The 25,418-nt window shown below is 35.1% G+C and overlaps 1 protein-coding gene across 1 annotated transcript in view; it reads right to left on the bottom strand.

Annotated features, from left to right (window-relative positions):
• The window catches only part of LOC103801991 (cadherin-10-like), a gene marked incomplete at its 3' end in the record, with an annotated part of 26,925 nt that extends 2,524 nt beyond the window's left edge, over positions 1 to 24,401 (bottom strand). The window contains 5 exon segments of the mRNA XM_009074429.1: positions 628 to 815; positions 5,936 to 6,103; positions 6,670 to 6,789; positions 15,575 to 15,869; positions 24,342 to 24,401. Of these exon segments, the coding sequence (XP_009072677.1) occupies positions 628 to 815; positions 5,936 to 6,103; positions 6,670 to 6,789; positions 15,575 to 15,869; positions 24,342 to 24,401 (831 nt within the window).
• Between the last annotated feature and the right edge of the window lie 1,017 nt (positions 24,402 to 25,418).

The raw sequence follows: 25,418 nt of genomic DNA, 5'->3' as shown, positions 1-25,418 counted from the left end.
GAAAGAGCTGAGGAGTAGGAAAGTGGCATTTCTAAGTCTGAGATCTTACATTTAGAAGATAAACCTCTGGAAGTCCTCTGACATGCAAGATGGAGGGCAGAACTAAAGGTAGTTCTGAAACAGGAACACCATGACTACGCACACACTGCTCATGTGGTAACCATTCGATATGTGGGAAACAGGCACAAAACAATATAATTTGCAACTCAACTTTCATAACTAGCATACACTACTCACCTAAGCAGATGAGAAAGTCATACATAAGGAAAACCTATGCGTTTCCTTAGTGAGTGAACTGCTGATTGTTTTCTGAAGAAAACAGGTTACATGTCTACTAAAGAAGTCTGCATTTGAAATCACAGAGATAATTAGTGCTAGCATATTGGGACTGGTCCATTTTCTTCATACTTTGCTGGTAATGATGCTGTAAACCTATGCTACATCTCAGATATTGTTGCCACCTTTATTTCCAGTTCATCTTAAAAGGAAGTAGTACCTCTCAGCCAGTGATGGGAGATGCTTGCAAATGTTAAGCAGTTAGCACATGTCATCACATGATCTAAGCATTGAACATTTGTGACATAACATTGACACTGAAAACCTTTAGTGAATGCTGTTAATAGACACCTTTCGCACAGTTATGATGCCTTCCTGTGTGTCCTTCTGTGTCATGATATCAAACATATCGGTCCCATCACCATCTATAATTCTGTACTCTACTTCTGCATTTTTCCCAATGTCTGCATCTGTGGCTTTAACGCTGCCAATGGCTGTCCCAACTGGGGAGGACTCAGGAATGCGGAGGTGGATGGTACCTGTCAAAGAGACAAAGAGCCACTCAGGATTCCCACAAGCCATTACACATGCATTAAGTAACATTGTGTCACACAATAGCTGATTACATATTTTTATGTATCTTTTATTCTAGAGAACTTGCCATTTAATACTGAGAGGATCAGCAAAATGTGAGGCAGAGAACTATGCAGAGGAAAGTTTTAGATAGAAGATTAAAAATAAACTTGTAGAAAACCAAATTCATAGAAAAATAGTCTTGAGAAGGACCTCAATTCTATCTTAAAGAATAATCAGCTATGTCTGTACTTTTCTTGATTTACTTTTTCTTGTACTTTTCTTGCCCTTCTTTTTTTTTTCGTTCCTGAAACACCATCTAGAAAGATTGCTTTGTGCTCTTGTCAGGCTTCATTCTCCTTTTTTCCCCCTTAATATCTAAGGGAAATCTTTGGGATACATTTTACATTTCTTTTATCATGGAAGCAATACAATTCCCTGACTTCTCTGGCCAATTCAGAGCAGCAGACTGACATTTCAGTTTTTAAAATTAGATAGTCAGATACCACATTTAATAAATTTGAATGACATATTAATGCAGGGATAGGTTTTTGAAAATCCACAAGCAGAAGGTGTGCCTAGAGTTATTAAAGCAGTTAATTCGTACTTAAATAGGCTTATGAACATTGCAATTTTAGGTTTGTGCTACTTTTCCTAGCTCAGTTGAATCACTTTATTGTGGTGTCATACAGCTGATAAAACACATGGGAATAAAGCTGTCACCACTCAGATGTAGTATGGAGTACTCACGCTGCAGTAAATTGAAATAAATATCTTACCATACATTTTCATATTCTATGTCCTAGCTTCAGTGTGCAAACTGTAAATAAGGGTTCAGATCTTTGGTCCCACCTATCAGAGCGTATCATAGAAGAACATGTAGGGGACATAATGCACTATGAAGAATTCTCAGAAAAAAAATTGAAATTACTGCAGATGCAGTTGCTATTCCAAAAATGAAAGTTAAGTCATCAAATCTCTATAGAAAAAAAATTGCTTCTCTGGTCTTAGTTAAGTTTTCCAAGATTTGCTGTTCTACTTAGGCACTTCCTAAGTTAAGTGAGTTAGAAATATAGTTTAACTGACGATAACACAAAAGTGGAAGTGGCAAAGGCCAGCAGCCACAACGGGAAAAAGTTAAACAGGCTACACAAAAAGCAGCACATATAAGCATGTTGTCACAAATAAGTTGTACAGAAAAGTCCATACAGGGAAGTTATTAGTTTTGTGTGATCAAAAAGGATTGGCAGGAGAGAGCAGTGGCAACGCCACTGGCAACATGATTTAACCATATTTTCATGATTTCTGGTTAAATCATGGCAGCATGATTTAGTCATATTTTCAGGACATGTGAGTCATGAGGATTTGTTGTGTATTACAAGCCAGCTGCAGAGTGACACTCACTGAAAAAAAAACCATTATTCACTGGGTCATTTGAGACTTTTTCTGCTTCTACTGAGCTATTTTTTCCTCCTCTATTATATTACTGTTACACTTTGACAAACCTTAAAAAAATTAAAAAATCATAATTAAAAAATAAATACGTTCATATACAGTTTGCAATTAAATGTTGAATGAAATATATTTAAATGCAATTTCTTATTACTTAGCTTTTAATATAAAACTGATATACAGCAGCAGAATGAATACTGAATGCTTCACATTCTAGTTATACGTATTTATTTTTGCTTGGTTACATTTTGGAGTTTAATCGAGTGATTTATCCTGCATTTGCTCTCACATTTTCATTACCTTTCTCTAATACCTAAATCTGTGTACTTTGCTACATAAGTAGAGAATCTCTCTGTAATCGTCTAATGGTTAAAAAACCCAAAAGAAAAATAGCCTCAGCTTCCATATAGTATTTAATCAGTACTATGTGAGACTATAGTGAAAGACTGCTCTTTTTTTTCCCTTTTCCCCAATTAATATTTATATGTTACAATTATTTCCTTTCTCTAATACCTAAATCTGTGTACTTTGCTACATAAGTAGAGAATCTCTCTGTAATCGTCTAATGGTTAAAAAACCCAAAAGAAAAATAGCCTCAGCTTCCATATAGTATTTAATCAGTACTATGTGAGACTATAGTGAAAGACTGCTCTTTTTTTTCCCTTTTCCCCAATTAATATTTATATGTTACAATTATTTGTATGGTATTTAAGCTATTCCCTATTTTTTTTTTTTTTTTTTTTTTTTTTACTGGAGTGCTTAAAACTACATCCCCAAGCTATGCCTTATGGACACTACTTTGTCTCCCAGTGCAATACCCAAGTCATTAATTCAGTCTGCAAAATGGTAAGGGCTCATATCTTGAATTGCTAATAAGGCAGTGGAAGCAGAGTGAAAATAACCAGAAACCTATTATCTGGAAGATATTTTTAAATCTAACCTATCCGTTTATAGAAATCTCCACCATAGTATGAGACACTTTGTTTTATTATTTTTGTCACTGAAAACATTGAATACATTGACTAAGTATGGGAAGAAGTGACATTGTATCAGAGCACAAACTACACCAAACTAGAATTATCCTTGCAAAACTCTGTTGCCAGTCTTATTTCTCTCTTCTCAAGGAAAGCAATTCACTCTTTGCATTTACTCCAGTGAGAGATATTCTTTCAATTTTCTGTCAGGAAAAGAAATGCGAGGATCAAGGAAAGGAAAAACTTCTCCATATACTAAGGAGAGTTGAAATCAGCTGAAAGATTATAGTCTACTCACTTGCACACTGACTTCAAATACTTCAGTCAGTCATAAAGAATGAAAAAGCAATCTTATTTTTTGTTTACCCTTCTTCCAATTTACTCTTGGATAGGCATATAATGTAAAGGGAAATATTTTTGTAGAGTACTACAGGCTATAGTGTCACAGGAGACACAGGCTGCCATAATTTAGACTGAGTTTCAGTCAGACTCAGGCTTTTTAAGCCCATAAATCACTTTTTCCATTTATCATTGGTCAACACCATCTCCTTACTTCTGAGAACACTTGGAAATATTACAGCTGAAACAGCGATCCTGTGTGTGAGATCTTTGATGACCTTTCTCTGAACAATCTTGAAATTTTTTTAAATTTTATTACAATTTTAATATGAGTTTCTTGTGGGAGATGTTTAAGCTGTTATGAAATATTTCATTGAAGCATACGTCTGAAATGTGCTGCATTCTGTGAAAACATAATGGGCATTTTAATACTTTTCCTGGTAGTTCATAAATCTGATATGAATATGATTGTCTCATGAACCTAATACATCTGGGTTTTTATTAATGGAACAGAATAAGGATAATTTAACTCAATCAGATTCAGTTCCAGTAGTCTCATTGAATTCTACTAATATAGTGAATAATTATAATGTCTATTTATATTTTGAGACTAAATACAAAGGTTGTTTTAAAAATTCAATAGCTATTTTTACTTTCATGTATCTAGTAAGATGAGTCTTCTTCATAAATGTTTTAGTTTTCATATCCAGTGAAAAATGCATTTATATCTAGCAAAGAAATTGGCAGAAAGTAGAGAAAAAAATAAAACAACCAAAAACCCCAAAATATGAGTAAAACTAAAAGCATCTTTAAAGCAAAGGTCACATCAGATTTAAACCGACACTAAAGAAAAATGCAGAGATGCATCAAATATGATGTTGGACTGCCAGATAAGTCATGCAAAAATGCTCTAGAAAGTTGATTCCATCATTCTAACTATTAATTTAACACACTGTTTAAGAAACAAATAAATAAATAAACAAAAAGAAGAATATAAATATGCATGTCTTAAGCTTATATGCTGTCTCAAATTTAACTGTTAAAATCTTTGAACATTACACTTCTTTGAATAGTCTTCCTCTATAGGTCCAGAGAGGACTAAGACAGTACTCCTCACCTACACAGCACTGAAATTACCAAATCTTCTATATACAAGGAGAGGACTAAGACAGTACTCCTCACCTGCACAGCACTGAAATTATCAAATCTTCTATATACAAATGCAGAAAATAAAAATAATGAATTGGAATTGGAAATACAAAGAACATAAAATGATAAACTAAATACAAATTCTGTCCAGAATATGACCGGTGTGGAAATAGACAAATCCTACTTGATTGTTCATGATATTTTGATTTTAAGTGTGTATATGAAATCACTGCTCATAAATGTCTTAGCTAAACATATACATATTAACTGCAATATTAAAGTCAACAAAATTATGTACACCATTTGTGATATAAAGCACAACATTTGAAGTTGATTCTGTTATTTTGAGCCTGAATAATGCACCAGTAACTGCAGGATTCATTAGAATTACACAGAAGAAAAAATGTGTGGCGAGGATACTCTTAATCCTTTGCATATTAAGTCCAAATCATCTTGGAAATATCGCATCTTCAATTTATGCAAAAGGCTTCAAATGTATTTAAAATGCTTAACCTTTAACAAGTTTGATGTTCTATAGTTTAATATTTCCATATTAGATAGAGACCAAGACTCTGTTTATATTTCAGTTTGAGGATACTGTACCATCAGAAGGTAAAAAGCATTGTAAAAAAGCTTTCCTAAATTTATGCTGTAAAAAACTCCAAGAAGTTAAATGCCATTTACTATACCCTGGGAAATATTCTATTAGGTTTTGTAGATCTATAGCTGAAAAAGCACAAATCTGCTTGATTCCCTTCAAGTAATTTCCTTTCCACATTCTTCATGATTAAATATTTAAGCAGATACTACAATTCAAACATTTCTGCATACCTAGAATTACTACATGTTTTATTCTCTGATGGGGGAGTATGTAGGATTTAAGCAATAGGTAAGGGAAGAGAAAAACATTGCTCTAATGCTCTTATGAGTCCACCTATCACCTCCTCCCATAGTACTGGGAGGTATTCCAGGTTTGCCGCAGTTATATTTAACCATGTAACTGTTTTCTAACAAACAAATGCTGTAACATTTAATATACTGTTTTAATAATAATAATCAGTACATAAGCCTTTTGTTCATGTGTACCACATAATCTAGGTTTGCTCTAAATTAAACCAGATGGTGATTGCTTAACTCTTAAGAGTGCAAAGCAACTATTAAATGCAGCTTACTCTGGGGGAATCGAGGTGGATTGTCGTTGACATCGGTCAAAGTGATGTTCACGGTGGTGGTCCCTGATAATCCACCCATCTGGCCTCCCATGTCCTTTGCTTGGATAACTACTTGGTACTGCTCCCTGTTCTCTCTGTTCATGTTTGGCAAAGCAGTCCTTATGATGCCTAAAATAAAGAAAGAATTTAAGAAAAATAAATTGGTAATAAACTATGTGTTCTGTGCAGCAATCTGCTATATCTTTTTTCTTAATTAGTCTTGAAGTATAACTTTAAAATATTAATTTAATGTTTCAAAGTACAAATTTATGTCTTTTTATAATAGTATTCAGTACAGGCTATCTCTTGGTTGAATACTTAGTTCTGCATCACAGCAACCTTTCCAGTTATGCATAAAGTTTATGAATAGAAAGAGCACCTCTTATTAGTCCAAGTAGAATCATTAAGAAAAAAACTCAACACAAACCTTTATTCTTGCATTTATCAGAAATGTTACTTCAATCTTAAGCTATCAAAAATATCACTCTAAAATTACTTATACTTCATAGTGTCAGTTGTGATAACGCAGAGTTTTTATATGCATTATAAAAATTATAAATTATGAGAAAAAAGCAAGAAATTATATTTCGTTTTGGTTAGATTTTAAAATGAATTTTAAGTCATCTAAGACTTTCTAAATGAAAGAAAAAGTGTAAAGTTTATGGTAAATTAAAATAATGAATTTTTTTTCTGACCTGTTTCTGGTTCCACAGAGAAATATGGCTGTCCTTGAAGTATGCTGTAAATTATTCTGGCACTGTTTCCATATGAAGGGTCATCAGCATCAGTAGCTGTAACTTGCACTACAGAAGTACCTGAAACATCCAAAATCAACTTAGTTTCTGTTGGTACTAGGTGGAGGTCCCAGACCATCAATTTCCATCCCATCAAACCACAAAGAAAATTTCAGCTAATGCTGATTAGGTTTTTCAAATATATTTGTGATCTTATACTCAGCTTCAGGTACATTCTTCGCTATTTCAGGGTCTCCTCCTACATAAATCCAATTTAAATTTCCCTAATTCCACAAGTGTTACTAAGACTTAATTAGCTATGGTTGAGCTGAATCCTTGTCCTTACCCAGCTGCAATAATTTCATGTACTAACATCCTCTTATTGGACAACATTTATTTTTATTACAATAAATACCTGCTTTCCATTGCCTAGAACAGGTTTGAAGTAGTTTGTGGCTTTTTTGCTTGTTTTTTTGTTTTGCACAATGATGCCAAGATGATATGAAACTACATATGCAGGAACATGACAGAAAAAGATGATTAAATAGGTCATTGGAGCTTGTGAAAAACAAGTCATCAATTCTCCCTGCTTTCTAAGTGGTACTATAGATAGAAACTACCAGAAGAAATGTTGCCATATGAACCTTGGAATCTGCTGGTAATTGAGACTACAGAAAAATTTGCAATCTTAAAGACCACCCCTAAATTGTCTAAACTTTCCTAACATCTTTTGCCCAGGGAGGTAGTGGAGTCATCACCTCTGGAAGTGTTTAAAAGGCATCTGATCCGGTGCTGGGGGATGTGCTTTAGGGTTTAGAGGTTACAGCAGAGTGGCAGATTAATAGTAGGACTTGATGATCTTAGAGGTTTCCACCAACCTTGATGATTCTATGATTCTAAATTTTAGTAGAATATACCAGTCCTTCAAAACATGAAATGCTTACCATCAGCTCTGAAAATTTTGCACAATCAAAATATTTTCTACATCCTCTTTAACTCTTCCATCAGAGAAATGAAGCATAAACAAGGATCACCCCTATCCACAGTTGAGTAATACATTCAGTGAAGATAGCTCAGGGTGCAGCAATGCAGGTTGAGCTCTTGGGGGCAGGAGCCTGAGTCGGAGGCAAGAGGCCTTGAACTGTTGACACTTTGCATGACAATGGGCACAGCCAGGTGACCAGACTCTCAGAGACACAGCAGGAGCTGATGACCCCCAGACTTCCCCGAGCTTAGAATGTAAGGGTAGAAAGACCCAAGGGTTCCTTTATTTAGGGTCCCTCCTTGGATGCACCCAGTTCGAGCTGTCCTTTTGTTATTTAGTTATTGCACCAAGATTAAATTATTTTAGGGATCTGGATGTCTGAGGCTCTGCTATGGGAAACCTGGAGTCGAGCCGGTAATGAATCCTGGCCTGACTGTGTGAGTGTGAGGTGTGTAGCTGCAAAGGGACTTCTGTGCCAGCTCAGGTGGTGCAAGAGTGACTGCAAGAGTGACTCCTGGATGGCTGGACTCAGAAGTTTCCTTAAAATCCACAAAATGCAGATACAATTTGTATATAGGAAAGTATACAGGAAATAATAGAAAAAAAAGGAAAAAAAATCATCATATGCCTGTCACTAGTTAGACATGGACTTATGTGAGGATCAGAAGATTTTAAAACTTATTATCCTTTTATCTCAATTCTTTCAAATTTCTTCCCCCCATCAAACACTACCAAGTATTATGAAATAAAGCACCTGTAAATCCAAGGCACTTAGGACAACTATTTATTACCTCTCATAGCTTGACTATATTTATTCTAACATACATAAAACCGGCAAGAAGAAGCAAATGCTAAGCTTCCACCATTTGTTTGTGATCTCGATGACAACAAATCTGCTTTTTACAAGTAAATTGTTCAGTCATTGCACCAGTATCAAGGAAATGTGCTGAATGTGTTGAAACAAATATGAGTTCTCAGAAATGTCTGGTTTTCAACTGCTAGAGAACAGAAACATTTATTGCATTGAGTGCCTAAAAGTACTTACCTCTCATAAAGAAGGTTAAATAGGTAGTTTCCTGGTTGTATTATTCTGTATTAAAATTGAATGTATCATTTATTTAACATAATAAGGCCTCAAACACAAAATAAGAGTAAAAAATGTTACAAAATGCTACAAAAGTTTAAAGAAAAAAAGATAAAAGTTATAAATACTTTCCACAGTATTAATGACTGCTTTAGTGAACATCTAGATTAGGGCTGAACCTGAAAATCTTAACATCTTTTAAAAATAAGAATATAGGGATTATACACCTGTCCTAAAAGCTTTGTGTCTTTATGATTCACAAATGCCTTGTGTCTTCAACCACATTGAACTCCATTTGTAGATATATGTCTATATAACTATTATGCTAAAAGAAAGAGGAATTTTTGTTGAACAGATTTAAATTCTATGGAGTGTTGCCTTGATTCTGAAATACACTTTTTTGGACCATCCTAATATGCAGCAAACTTCAGTGCTAGAATGTCTACTTGCTCCTAAAGAATATTTCCTCTGAGGTAGCAGAAAGATAAGAATAAGTCATGCTCAGTAACTGAAGTGCTGAGAGTTATAAAAAAAGGCAATAGGAAAAAAATCAAACTGATCAACATGGCATTATCCAAGTAAAATTTACAATGCCTCCATTTTATATCCATAAAAACAGAGAACAGTCATAATCAACGCATCTGCCACAACAGCACAATATATTAATCAGAAAAGTCTACATTGCAAACCCATGAAAGACAGTTTTGTCTCTATTACATGTCACAGAATCATTTCTTGTTTCTAATTTTCACATAGAAATATTTCCTTCATATGTTCAATCTAGAAGTACTTATTAATAGGTCATTTGTATGAGATATTTATTTCTTTTTAGCTTAAAAAACCATGGGGAAACAACTTTGAAGGATAATTTGGAAAAAACTGATGAATGCGTTTAATAGCTTTAAAATGAATTAAAATTATTCCATTTGAAATGTAATAATATCTGTCTAATAGTTACTGCTGCCTCAGTTATGAGTGTCATAATGAACATATATTAATACTATTTGAATATGCATGCACATGAAACAGAGCAAATCATATAATCTATCCTTCTCTCTTGCTGCAATGAGCATGGCTGCATATATATATAAATCCCATAAAATCTATCAGACACTTCTGAAAAACATAGATTTGAACCTGTTCCCTTTAAAGTCTGTGAGAAGAGACATGGACTTCTTAATTTCATCACTATCACATAGTGCAATTTACTCAGTGGGTTGTGCTCAGGACAGTGTACACCCCATGACCCAGAAGCAGTAAGGATGAACTATACATTTTAATGCTGCCTCAGCTCTTTCACTTTTATGAGCCAGCCATGGGTCAGAGACCTGGCAGAAAAAGTGCAAGGGCACCACTACAGTTCTATGTGCCATTTACAATGCAGAACTCACCACTTTGATCTTGAACCTTGCTCATAAGAGCAAGAGAGACAGGCTCTCTACGCTTCTGGAAAGGGATTAGTGATTCCTATGAAAAACTTAAGAGAAGCTAAGCCAAGAAGTGACCAGGAGTAGTATATCAGTGTTATCAGTTACATTGTGCACATCAGCAGTCAAACCTGAAGATCACTGATGCTCAATAATATATTATTTGCTCTGGTCTGAAACCTGGACCAGAAATCCAAAGGCATTGAAATGATCAATTGTTCTGAGGTTTAAAATCTGCAGCATGAGCGTCCACTACTTGGTCTGGGCCTTGCTCTGTCTTTTACATAGGCACAGGTTGCTTCTGATGAAGTTGGTAAGCCTTTGTCCTCCAGGATTTAAAGCCTAATTTGAACTCTATAGGATTGCATAAAGGAGACAGTGGTAATATACTGGAGAGCTAGAGAGGGATGTTTTACAAGGGCATGTAGTGATAGGACAAGGGGGAATGGTGCCAAACTGACAGACACTAGGTTTATACCATATATCAGAAATAAATTCTTTGCTGTGAGGATGGTGAGGCACTGGAACAGATTGTCCAGAGAAGTTGTGGATGCCCCATTCCTGGAAGTGTTCAAGGCCAGGTTGGATGGGGACTTGTGCAACCTGGTCAAGTGAGTGGCATCCCTGTCCATGGTATGGAGGTTCAAACTAGATGATCTTCAAGGTGCCTTCCAAGCCAAATCCATTCCATGAACCTATGAATATGGCACTATGTATGTTATTAATAACACTCTACATAATTGCAAATTTTACTGTACCATAAACTAGAATGATAAACTTGGCCCAGAAATAAAGAGTCATTTGTCAGACTATTGTAGTTCTCAGAAGGCATATTTTAACATAACTTTAATTATAATGTTTGAATCTCCCTAGGGTTTAGGACTATAATAGTAATTAATCTATTTGGTCCTTTTAATGCTTGGTGCAAGCATCTTCAAACACCATACAAGTATTGATGACTTTGACCTCACAATGCATTTACGATGTATATGTACCAGATGAAAACCTCTGAAGAAAATTAACTAGCAAAAAGAATCCGCAGAATATCCATTGCAGAACTGAATTCTCAGCTTAGATTTCCTTTTCTTTAATCCCAACTGGGTTATGTGATATTTAACTAGAGCAAGTACCCTCCATAGTAAATTGTCCATATGACTAATGAGTCAAATTAATAGAAATTTTCTGCTCTTTCTAGTGGAAAAGAGGAAATAATGACAATAGTTCTGTCCCGAAATAAACTATTTAACACTGAAGAATACAGAAAAGAACTGGAAAAGGCTGCATATTCAGAGAAGTCAGTGTCAGAAAGGTCTTTGACTACATGGTACTCCTGTAACTTAGCAAACAATAAGTAGGAAACAAGCACATCAATGGATATTTTCAATTCTTTTAAGATGTCCCTTTTAAGGGACATCTCTGAAGAGAAAGAAAAAATATAATGAGAGGTAGATAAGACAGGCTAACTGTAGGACACCCAACCTGTACTTCACATGTAAACTCAGAGGGAGGTTATGTCCTATGAAGCATGGATTGATATACCTAATTTAGAAGGAGAAAAGACCAACTAGTGAGCATGACTGTAGGGACAGCATTGAAGATACAAGATGGAATAAGAATGAAGAATGATTAAAGAATATATAGGCTACAGGAGATGAATAGAGAAGCATCAACAAATAAAAGAAAGGAAGTGAAGATTAAACAAAAAAAGGTCTAAATAGAAAGTTCTGAGAGCTTTTCTAAAATATACCAGTAGGCAAAGTCCACAGAAAAATCTGTATAAAGGAAAATGAGCAGAAAGAGACAAGTGAAAAATATGATGGACAGAGCAGAAGATTGTCGTCAAAACCATAAGAATATTCTGGATTGTAAACTTTGAAAGTAAGGAAAGGAAAAAAGTGAAAGAAGATAAAACATCCAGTAATCAGCACAAAGACTTCAGGAGAAAAAGTTGTCTTCTAGGATCTTTCTCTATATATTTGGTTTAAATCAACTGAAATTTTAAAAAGCACTATTTGGCTATGTTTATGTGGCTGTTTAGTGGTCCAGTCTCCACACCTGATAAAGTGATTGACAGTAAACTATCAAACTTGGATGAACAGACAGTAGTGCAAGGCATTCAATGAACGTTTAGATACATTTTTAGTGAACAAATCTATCATAGAATCTTATAATACATTGAATTGGAAAGGACTCATAAGGATCATAAAGTCCAAATTCCCGCTTCTTGTAGGAACTAAAACATTCGACTAAGAGCAGCAGTCAGACACTCCTTGAACTGACACTTCCCTGGAGAGCCTGTTCCAGTGACTGGCAACTCCCTCAGTGAAGAACCTTTTCCTGATGTCCAATCTGAGCTTTCCTTGAGACAGTTTCATTCCATTTCTTTGTGTTCTATTGCAAATCAACAGAGAGGCAAGATAGCACCTCCCCCTGCCTATTATGCAAGGGCATCAGGGAAGGTGGGATAGTCACAGAGGAGATGTGCCTACAGAACTGGGCAGGAACTTGTCACCATTCCTCCTCAAGTCACTGCATTCAGTGAAGTGGAACAGAGTGCGGATAGGGAATCTTGCATGTCATGTGTTCTGTCTGCCTGACAGGTTTGTCCAAGGGAAAGTAGGGTGTGGTGCCAGTAATGTATCTCTTTCTCAGACTTGCAATACAGTACAATGGCATATTATGTTGACTATGCTGGATTAGATGATGAAAAGATTACAGCCCTGACAGTATAGTACTTTTTACAGAACAATATAACTCTTTCTCAGGTAAGACACAAAGTAATTTAGCTTTGCAATTTCATTTTCTGGTACCTATGCTGAGACAATATTTATATCCTAAACTTTGCTTAATGTTTCCAGATACTTATAGAAAGGTTGTATGTTCTATATTTCTATATTCTCACAGAGATGAGTACTACAAGAGAAAGATTCAATGCAACAATACAATTACATCCAAGACAATAATTTCTCTCTGCATTCCTTACATAAACAAGTCTGTCATTTCCTTAGTCCATGGCCAACAGTACTGGACAAGTACTGGGCTACTTGTAATGCTATAACCAAAAAATAAAAAAAATACAGAGAGAGTGAAATAAAGCAATTCAGGAATTTCTTCCTATTTTCCTTTTGATTGAGAGGTCCAGTTGTCATAACAAATATAATTGTTTCTTTTTAATAAATTTATCATGTGAGTTTCTGTACTAAAAAAGCTTGAATTGTATGTTGCCAGAAAAATACTGATTTAAAAATATTTTAAAATTAATGATGTGATAATATATTAGTATATGTAGAATTTTAACATTCTGACTTTACAATTTCTAATTAACTCTATTTGCCTCAAAAGTACGCAGCTTATTGTTTTAGAGTATTTCTCCCCTTTTACATTCAGCCTTTAGCTTTGAGATTACAGAGTAGAGTTCTTAACTTGGAAAACTAAATTAGTGTTATGAAGAAATGAATCAACTTTGATGAAAACTTTATAAAGTCATGTCATCCCCTCATGGATCACAGATGAACAGATGCCTTGAGGGATCAGCCATAAAGCTAAAAGTAATAAAGCTAAAAGAAAATTCTACCTATCAGGTAGTCAGTAGTCAGTAGCTGAATGACCACATTTTTAAAATCCAGGAACATGATAGATTTTAACTGAGTTACAATTCCCTCAATTATGGTAATTTTATTGACAGAATCAAGTCAGTTTGCTTCAGCACCACTATTTGTGCAAGATAAGGGTTAACACTCAATGATTTAAAACTTCTTTTGTTCTTTTTATTTTTTAAGCATTAGTGTTTTCTGGATAGTTTTCTTATAATTTTATCCCTTTGTCTTATTCTTTGTTGTGGCGACACAGCAAAATTTGCATTTTCAAAATTTGCATGATCTATGTAGACATACAGACACATTGGAACCTTGCATCCTGAATAACACAGAATCATTGAAAGAATGCCTTGAGTGTTTGCAAACACTTAAAGAAAAAGGTATTTATGGAATTGAGACTGACAAAATTTGCGGTCAGTAGATTATAAGTGAATATTATATCATAGCAAAATATTTAATGAAAACACGGAACCATTTTAATAAACCTCTTCAATCACATTTTAAACACTACCGTCTGGACTTTATAGAAAGAGCATGAGGAATAAAGTGGAAGCTCTAAGACATATTTTTTCAGTCCAACTGTAATCTTGCCATATGCTTCTCTAGCAAATCCAGCAAGCTTTTTCAGGATGCTCTGCCTAGGGTTATATACATTTATGGAAATTAAGAGAACTGACCAGTAAACTAGTAAATCTGCATTGCATTTTTATTAGATTTTGGAACAGTAATGGCAGTAGACTTTTCAATTCTTTTTACGTGGATTAGTTTGATAAGATTTCTGTACAGCCATATGCAATCATCAGTCATATTTCTTTTTATTTTTAAAATTTAATTTCCTTTATAATAAAAACTGCTTGCTGAATGCTGGGAATGTCAAAAATATATTCAATCACAAACTAAAACCAGATTGAAATATCTTACTCATAATAGAAAACTATTAGGATTATGCTTCAACACATTGCTGCACAGCAGTAATACTCTTTCAAGAATCATATATTTTCTTTGTCTTTTAACATTTCCCAAAGCCCAGGAAAGGAAGTACAAAATCTTCAATACCTATATAAATAAAGCATCTTAAAATACTGTTTGATTTAGTTCAGGCAGTGGTAAGAATTAAAATGTGATAATTTATTGTTTGTTTTCAAGAAGTTAATATTATTATAGCTACAGTAATACTATGAATAAATATTGTTTTTCTAAAAGAGACTTCACATGTTGTTATGCTTTTCAAAATGACTCCAAAAGGATTGTATGCACTAATTTATAATATGTCATATTCCAAAATGTTATCATTTATTAATTTCATCAACTGGCATGATACAGGTCACAACATTGTAGTTAATAAAGGAACTGCAAATACATTGCAAACAGAAAAAAGATTAACTCAAACAGCTGTTTAAGATTCTTGAAGCTGCCATTCATGGGTGGATTTAAGGGAGGAAGTGAAAGCAGAAGAGGATTTGTCTATACAGTAAAAAAAAAAGAAAGCAAAGAGAATAAAGAGGTTGTCTACCTTCAGACAGTGCATAAACAGCACATGAGTCAAAATATAATATTCCTCAGCCACAGAGAGTGAAAGTGGAGACAGCTCTCCAGTCACTGCTTACCACCACTGGGAACCACCAGTGAAAATTAAAGAAAAAGATTTATTGAGCTTTCAACAAGCTAATTTAGTGATGTTATTTTACCAGTTCTCAAGGAGGAGGATGATTCACCATTACCTACTATATAGTATTATAGAACAGGCATTTGCAGCTCAGTATAAAGCACTCACCAACTACTGACATTTCAGGAACACTAGCGGTGTAAATTTCTTCTGGAAATGTTGGTTCATTGTCATTGATGTCATGGATCTTGATGACAAACTCAGATTCAGGTTCCACTGGTCTCAGAGTTCTTCTGTTGATAGCTTGGGCACGCAGGGTGTAAAAGGCTTTCTCTTCCCTGTCAATTCTCCGAGTAGCATGAATGTCACCTGTTTTCTCATCAATTATAAAAAGAGTACCAGCCCCATCTCCTGACAAAATGTATTTGAGGGATCCATCTCCCTTATCCTGGTCAGAATGAAGCTGAAATGGAAAAAAAGAGCATTTTGTTTAGAAGAAATGAAAAGAATGTTGTCTTTTTAAAAATCATTACTACATGATAAATCAATGTGTGCAACAAATATGTTTAATATCAACAAAAGAAAGTAATTTTCAGTCACCACTGAATGACAGTCATTGTTTCCTAACTTAGCTCCAAGAACATTTTAATTTGCCTGCTTTGGCAGATTTTAGTTTTGCAGCAACACCTGTTCTCTGCTAAGAAACCTTTGCACCACAGTTCTTAAAGAAGACTTTTATGTTAATACTGACCTTTTCCTTCCTTGAAGAGATCCTATTAAAAATTCACAACTGCTGCGCTAGTTGTAAATTCACTAAGCAGCTACAGAACATGGCAAAATACACGATAATTAAGGAAAATAGAACAACTGGTTCCATGTCATAATAATTTTTTTTAATTTCGTTTCGTATTATTTATATTTCTCCTAAATTAGAGGACATTTCATTTTAAGTCATTATCATTTGCATGCCATCAACGAATATAAATAGCCTAAAGGAAATAAACCCAAATTTATTAAGCATTCAGTGTTGATTTAATACCCACTATGTAAGTAATATAAAGCTTAATTTCATATATATGACTAGCAGTCCTGACTGACTTTAGACAAAAAAATATTCAATTATGTTCTGTTGCTCAGTACAGTAATGTGGATGGCTCATTTGATTCTTGGATACACTTACCATAATTTCTCTCATTACCTTGTTATTTGAACACATATTAATAATATCAATTAGATGCACAGAAATATTATATTCAGACATGGGAAGGATTTTTCTTAATTTAAGCTCACATTTCAGATAAGGAAAAATACATGTAGCTTAGTATAAATATCCCCCTTGGCATGCAGCCACAAAAATATTTCTCTTTTTTATCTTTGATACTCTCATATTGTCTTTCATAACATTCATTTTAAGTCGAAAAAAATATTCAACTATTAGAGTTCTGAACATGTCTTTCTTGGCCCTTCATGCCAAAACCAAATCTACAGAGTGGATTGGTGGGATAGGAGAAAGTCAAACACTAAAGTTCACTGCTGTAAAACATTTTCAAACATTGAATGCTTCCCACACAACTTCAATATCTGGGACAGAAGGAACTCGTGGAATTTTGGATCAAAGCCTTTACCGTAGAAATTTAGACTGTCATTGTTCAGGACTTTGATTTTCTACATAAGAGTTTTTCTACTTTCTCCCAGTTCAGTAATAAACCTCGAGAAACACTGTATTTATCAAAGTATGACCTATTAAACTTTGCTTACATTACATACATGTAATGTAACTTACTTTACAAAATGCACACTTTCTTGCTACTTCTTTTCCTTCTACAATAAATAAATAGGAGACTCTACCAAGCATGAAGAGTAGGAAGGTAGATGTTAAGACAAATCATTTGCAAATAAATATTTTTCTTTCTTTTCTTTCGTAAAACTGAAGGTTTCAAGCCATTCTCACTCCTCTACTGTGGAATGAATTTTTACTGTGAACTTTAATCCCTCATGCTCCTCACTTGATGACAAACTTAGATGTGTGACTTTTCTCCCTTCTTATTGACATTCTTTTTAAGGGACTGGACAGTATCTTTCAGGCTGTGACCCATTCTATAACGCTATTTAGTGCAACTAGTCCTTAAGTGTTTTCTTCTCCATGTCTTCCTAGAATATCACCTTATCTTCAAAAACATTTTGGTCCTAGGAGCTCACTGCTGGTCCATGACCACTAGATAAAATATTTTCACAGCAGAATGATGAAGAGCAGTTATAAGAGGCTGCTCTTCCTCAGACACATGTGACAGAAATACAAAAAAAAGGCCTGTTTGAGGAAGAAAGATGAGGTAGCAGGAATTCATATAGACATATTGCAGTTTTCCCATATGATTTCCAAAGTCTGGTCTGGTATTATAAATATTTACAAAAGTTGATAATAGTACATTGAGGCTGAAGTGACTGTTCTTTGACTTAGAAATCAGTCAGCAGTTTGGCAAAATCCATTCTTATAAATTCTCTATCTCCAGAATAGCATTAACTCCATGCAAATGGTTCCCAGTAATAACATTTGGCCAAATTTAATTTACAAATGATGCATATAAATTGTTTTGGAGAGTGATATTTGTAAAACCATGCCAGGAACTTGCAAAATAATTTAGCAATCCCGATAACCAGATTCTGGTGCCATAAAATGTAGCCTGGCACTAGCAGACTGAGCAGTGTAGTGAACAGAACTAAATCAGAAAAATAAGAAACCCTCTACACTACAAAATATGAAGCTTTTGAACAACTATATTAGATCCAATTTAGCATGTAAAGATCTTTGACCATACTAATTCGTCTAGTATGTAAGGTGCTATCAATATTGACAGTTTTCCATTTGGAAATGATTTTTATATCTCCCACAACATCATTAACCTCTTACCCTTGTCAAATTCAAACCTTATAGTTGTGATGAGTTGTTTTGGTTTTTTATTCCCCCACATATGTTAGCCAAAAATCTGGAAAGGGAGCTGAATATAAGACTTTGAGATATCCACATAAAGACTTTTAGGGAGCTGAGATTTGCACTTCAGAGTAACATATTTAAAAGGAATACTGACCTGCATAGTTTAGAAGAATACTTTAAGCTATAACACTTTGTGCTCTCTAACTAATGTTAATAATTTCACTTTGGATTGATAATCCAATATAAACTATATGTATACACATAAGAGTTCACAGTTATTGTAGAAAAGCTTCAAATTCAGGACATTTCAGGTGGTCTTCCTGGGTGATCAGGAAACACAAAGCTATAGATACAATGAGCAAGGTTTCCAAATGTAATTCAAGAAGTGAAAACATGTAGTATACAAAAGCAAGAAAAGAGAATACCTCTCATTTCATTTTTTTTAGCTCTTAATTCAATCCAGATGTTATTAGAGGAATCCAGGTGGCTAAAGACTGCCCTATGTGTTTCATAGCCCTGTACAGTGAATGTCTACCCAGCTCTGAAATGCATGAGCAGTGTGTCGATCAGCTCTGCAAAGTTTTCTCATTTTACTCAAGTACTAAAAAAACGTTCTCCAAAATATTTCTCAGCTACTTTTAGTATAAAGTGTTTCCTATAGTTATTTTGGCTAATGGGCATCTGTGATTCATGTCAGCCAAGATGAGAAATGGAGAGACATCTGTTTCATTTAGCAATTTTATTGCACAAAATGATCAGCTGTGAAGATGTGGTTTTGTTTTCATATCTGTCACTGATATTTTGCAAACTACTGTTCCAGTGAATTTCTTGCTGTTCCACAGAAATACTTCCCTTTTCAGCTGTCAGTGGTATATATATATATATTTTTCTGTTTATATAAAATCAATGTCTGTTGGTTTTATTTTAGATAGCCCTGTTTAATCATACGGTAATTGCAATTATTGTGAAGGATATTTTTGCTATTTGATCTTTTATCTAAATTGATTGAGCAAGCTTTTAAATTCAGAAGAATTTCATAAAAATATAAAAGGAAGATAATATTTATAGAGAACAAAATGGAGTCTTATGTGAATAATTACCATAGAAACTGATTTACCAGTCTAAGACAGAGATAAAAACAGGTTTAAAGAGATGAATTTACTTTTTCTTCAATTGCAGGGGGGAAAAAGGGGTTAATTAATATATTGTCTTCTTCAGGGTAAATGCAACCATAAATTGAATGAGTTAATGAAAAGATGACACAATAAAATTCAGCTCCATATCTTTTTAATTTGTAAAAGACCTTTGTAAAAATACTTTCAGAAGACTTTATATAAAAAACATAATAATTGTACTTTAAAAATTACTTGAAAATTACAACACAGAAATCTATGCTAAGTTACTTCCAGTGATTGAAATCAAACCTGCCCAATTACATAGGTTTGGGTTTTCTTGCCCTGTCCCTGTGAATTCCACCCAATTCTGGTCTCTCCCAATGGAATACAAAGGACATGGATTTTTTTTCTAATAGCATACAAAGTGTTAATCCTATTTTCACCAAAAAGCCACAAGATGCTGCTGTGAAAATCAGAGAGAATATTGGCTTAGTCAGACCTATTTTATCATATAAACTACTTCTGGAATTTGAAATGATTTATGACAATGCCAGATAAAGACTCTCAGATTTGTTACACCTATTTCTATTTGAATTTCAGATTCAGAAATCCCTCAATGATTTTTTCAGTGATTGTTATTCAAATACCTAGAGACCAGATATGACGGTATTAGCAAACCAACCTTTAGTTTGAAATCTTACTGTAGGCATTAATACAGTTCAAGTTGGGTTTTTTTAATCTCAATTTAATATGCTATAATGTATAGGACACTTCCCAATAGACTTTACAATTTTTGTAGTCTTTACCAAATGACGAACTATTTCAATATTAACTTACCAAATGCAATATTATTCTCTTACTTTATAATAGTAATCTTTAATTGCATAACCTAGAAATTTGTTTTGTACTTTCTTCTGGAATGTGTCAACATTTCAATTTAATCCAAGTATCACAGTAACAACACAGCCTCAGTACACTCTTGAATTACACTACCTTTGAGATTGTATTCAAGTAAGTCTTGAATTTCTCCTAATTCTGAGGACAAATTTCAGGGCACATTGTAACATATTAGCTCTTTTCTAAGTAATCATATTAGCAATGTGAGGCTAAATACACTGTGGAAGCATTTGCCGTTTCTCGCTCAGTTTTCTGGAGCACATATTAGCACTTTCACTGGATACTTAGTTGAATAATAATAATTGTCTCTTTAAACATAATCACAACAGTGGGCAAATTTGACATGAAATAAGCAGGAAATAATTGATATAGAATTCCCCCAAAAGGAGATATTTATTTTAAGCATCATGAACTATTAAATGATGCAGTTGCTTAACATTAGCTGCACTTACTCTAGAAGATCTTCAGAGCAGCTCATATCCTGTGTGGTATTCTCTCTGTTGGCAGATTTAACTGTTATGGCTTTCAGTTAGATTTTACTCACCAAAGAGGTTCACTGATTTAAGTTTATCCTTATGGTAACATTGAAAACAACTCTTTTCAGTGATTCTATAATTTGTACTAAGTTTTATTGAGATATGTCACACATTTGATTTTCTCACTCAGTTATACTATCAGTTTGCCAGTCCTGTGTTATTGTGTGGCAGAAAGGAAAAGCACATTTCAAAAAGAATGTTTTGTGAGACTGGGAAAGATAAAGAGTGAGCAAACTAAAAAGGAAGCATAGCAAGTAATGCAAGATGTGGAGTGCTCTGAAATTCTTTTTCTTACTGAGAAGCAACAAACAGAAATTGAAAACTACAGTCTGTAGTGCATTTTCAGATTATATTTGCTTAACTTGATTCATTATCCAAAGGGAAGATAAAAATCTTTTTCAGTAGTTTTTTTTAATAACGATTACAGTAGTTCCCTGCTGTTCAAACTTTTCATTTGTTCTTGCCAATGTTTTAAAATGGTAAGAAATAAATTGAAATTAATAATTACCTTTTAGCATTTCTTTCCATACCCCTGGTGAAGTAATGTCTATCACAGGAATAAAAATATTATTTTCACAACTTCTTACAATCTTCACTACTGATATCACCTGCAAGACTGTCAATTTTCAGAAACTAACCATACTGCAAAGGTATGTTTTCATCATTAGATTTGCATCTTTCCCCCTTTATTGTATCTTAGCCTAAAAGGAAGGAAGATTCACAGTATGGAGAAGGTAGATGGTCTTCTCACTGACAAAATCATCTAGGATTTCAGCTGAGGAAGGCAGGGTTCAATTTGGCTTGTGGTTTGTTTTTTTAGAAGACACATCATATGAGTAGCAGTAAAGAGTCTCACATAGATGCAGTAAGTCAATGTGCCAATAACCAAGCTCCCTCCTCAAGCCAAGGTCTTTAGCTGATGTACAGAGAATTAGAACAATAAAGTTTCAGCTTCATTAGGCTCTTGCAGCTTCCACTTCAGAAGACACACAAGCATCGAGCTAAGATGAGCCAGAGATTCATTAAGTTGCATACACCAAAATGTTCTGGTATGAGCCAATATGCATGTTCTCTTTCAACTTTAATGCAATAAATACAGTGTGTACATCAGGTGAAGACAACAAGTAGAGAACTGTCAGTGGACCTGAAGTGCCCTTACTTTCTGGCAGCTTGGCTTAATACCTCCCATAGATGACCGGGCATGAGAAAACAGAAGGGAATTCTTGTGTTAAAGGGAAGAATCCTGACCTATGGATGTTGATCAGGTCTCCATTCATTTAAAAAGTTGAGTAAGTGAGGAAACATTCCTCCTACTCAACTTGATGAGGCACAAGCCTATATTCCTACCTCAATGAGTAGTCCCTCTACACTGCCTTATGGATGAAAATATGCCTGATAAGATTTTCCTCACACTTAGCTGGAATTTGTTTTTGACATCCATGTGCTTTTATGTTGTTTAGTTGGTTCTGGACTAAAATTAAAATATGTACTAAATGTTGTTTAAAGGATTAAGTATTTTCCAGAACTACCCTGTTATTCCATCAAGGAACAGCCTAGGAAGGCAAATATGCTAAAATAACATATACCCTTCATTTACTGAATTCAGAACAGCTTTCATGTACTTGAAAGTTTTTGGTTTTGTCTGTTTAGTTTTGTTTTTTAAAGGAAATGTCACCACATATCCTTATGCTTTCTGCATTAATCACAACAAAGAGGTTGTAGGAAGAGAGCGTAGGTAATTTTGTTTTGTTAACAAGAATTATATTATTATAGCTTATATACATTATCCTAAAGTAGCCCACTTATTAACAAAATAACCATTAAAAAGCATTACTTTTTATTTATCCTTATGTATAATTTGCACTATACTTATAAAGCATTGCATTTTTTAAAACAAATGCAGATTGTTATTGCAGCACTTAGAATACTGATTCTTAGTTCATTTTGCTTAGTGCTGTCAGCCATTAAAAACATGTTAAAGAAGATTGTCTTTGTTTCCATCTGAAATCATTGTCACATATAAATTGGTAAAAGCTGTGAAGATTTTCTACCTTTCTGATGTGTCCATTTCTACATGTATCTCTATATGTATCTTTGCAAGAGGTGTATTTAGCAGCAACAAGTTTACCAAAGACAACTGAATGACAATGTCTGTCAAACCAGGAAGTGGAAAATGTCAATGAAGGAGGAGGACATATATGAGAAATAAGGAATAAAATACACAAAGGTGATATTTGAATAATCTTCAAAACAGTGATTTCCATGATATTATAGTTGTTAAAGAAACTTTCCTGTTTGAACATCCAGGAGCCACTCTGACAGTCACACTTGCACCACCTGAGCTGGGACCAAGGCTGCTTTGCAGCTACATACCCCACACTAACACACTCAGACCAGGATTCCTAACTGGCTCAACCCCATGTTTCTCATAGCAGAGTCTCAGATGTCCTAATCCTTAAAACAATTTCTTATAATAATTTAATCTTGATGCAATAAGGAAGAAACAAAATAACAGTTCAAGCTGGGTGCCTCCAAGGAGGGACCCTGAAGAAAGGAACACCTGGGCTTTTATAATCTCACAGTCTAAGCATGTAGAAATCTGGGGGTTGTCAGCTTCATCATTCTAGAGAACAGTATTCCCAAGAAAAATCCTTTTAATACAAAAATTACTAAATAAATAAGTTGTAGTTTAAATCATTATCTACTATTACATTACAGAGTGGTTGGGGTTGGAAAGAACCTCTGGCAGACATCTTGTCCAACTCAGCCCAGCTCAATAAAGGCCATCTTGAGCCAGTAGCCCAGGATAGCGTCTAGGCAGCTTTTGAATATCTCCAAGGATGGAGACTTCACAACCATCTGCACAATCAGTCATTCTCACAGGTCAAAAGAATTTCCTGATATACAGTGGAACCTTTTGCATTTTGGTTTGTGCCCATTGGCCCTGTCACTGGGCAACTCCTGTCACTAGGCAGCCCTCCCTTCAGGTATTTGTGTACATTGATACGATCCCTCTCAGGCTTCTCTCCTCTAGTGTAAAAAGCTGCAGCTCTCTCAGCCTTTTCTCCTATGTGAAATGCTCCAGTTCTTTAATCATTCTTTGCTGAACTCTCTCCAGTATGTCCATGTCTCTCTTATACTGGGGTGCCTAGATTTGGACATGGCATTTCAGGTGTGGCCTTACCAGTGTTGAGCAGTGGGGAAGAATCCACTCCTTTGACCTGCTGGCAGTATTTTGCCCAATACAGCCATTGACCTGCTCTGCTGCAAGGTGGCATTGCTGGCTCATGTTCAGCCTGGTGTCCAGCAGAACCAGCAGGTCCTTTTCTGCCAAGATGCTTTCCAGTTGGTCAGACCCCAGCATATATTGGTGCCTGGGTTTGTTCCTCCTCAGGTGAGGGACTTTGCACTTCACCTTGTGTGCTGAGGTCCCCCTGGATGGCAGAATGACTCACCTGCCACTCATCCCAATTTGGTGTCAACAGCAAACTGGCTGAGGGTATACTCTGCCACATCGTCCAAACCATTAATGAAGATATTAAACATGACTGTACCCAATACTGATCCCTGGGACATACCACTATTTACTGGCTTCCAGCTAGTCCTTGCACCACTGGTGAAGACACTCTGAACCTGACCATTAAGCCGGTTTTCTGTTCATCTCACTATCTGCTCATTCAGCTTATATATCAACAGTTTCTTTATAAGGAGCTTGTGGAACACTGTGTTAAAAGCCTTACTGAAATCCAGGTAGACATTTATCCATGGTTCTCCCTTAATTTTCCAGGCAAATAGCTTAATCAGAGAAAGTTATCAAAATGGTTAAGCATGACTTCCCCTTGGTGAATTTATGCTGATGGCGCTGGATAATTATTTTATCCTTACTGTGGATGGAAATGGTTTCCAGGATTAGCTGCTCCATCACCATCCAATAGATTGAGGCTGACTGTCCTGTAGTTCTCTATGTTATCCTTCTTGCCCTTCTCGAAGGACATTGACATTGGATTTCCTTCAGTCTTCAAGTACTTCTCCCAGGCACCATAATCAGTAAAAGATTAGTGAGAGTGGCTTGGCAACAAATCAGCTAGCTCCCCAGCTCTAATGGGTACATCCCATCAGAACCCATGGACTTACGAAGGTCCAGCTTGCTCAAGTATTCCCTGGATTCTCTTCCATCAAGGATACCTATTCTTTGCTCCAACCTTTCCCCCCAGTTTCTGGCACCTGGGATTCCTGAAGGCTGTTCTTGGTAGTAAAGACTGGGACAAAGAAGGCATTTAGTACTTCAATGTTTTTGATGTCCTGTGTATTCAGGTCCATTGTCTCATTGAGCAATTGGCTCACTCTTTCACTAGTCTTTCTTTCATCTCCTGTGTACTTATAGAAGCCCTTCTTGTTGTCTTGACATTCCTCACAGGATTCAATTCCACTGGGGCTTTAGGTTTTCTAACTTCATCCCTGAATGTTTGGACAATGTTTCTGTATTCATCCCAAGTCACCACTCCCTGCTTCCACCTTCTGTATGCTTCCTT

This window comes from Acanthisitta chloris, unplaced genomic scaffold, assembly GCF_000695815.1.
Source record: "Acanthisitta chloris isolate BGI_N310 unplaced genomic scaffold, ASM69581v1 scaffold13465, whole genome shotgun sequence".
NCBI classification, from domain to species: Eukaryota; Metazoa; Chordata; class Aves; order Passeriformes; family Acanthisittidae; genus Acanthisitta; species Acanthisitta chloris.
This window is presented reverse-complemented; position numbering and strand designations above follow the sequence as displayed.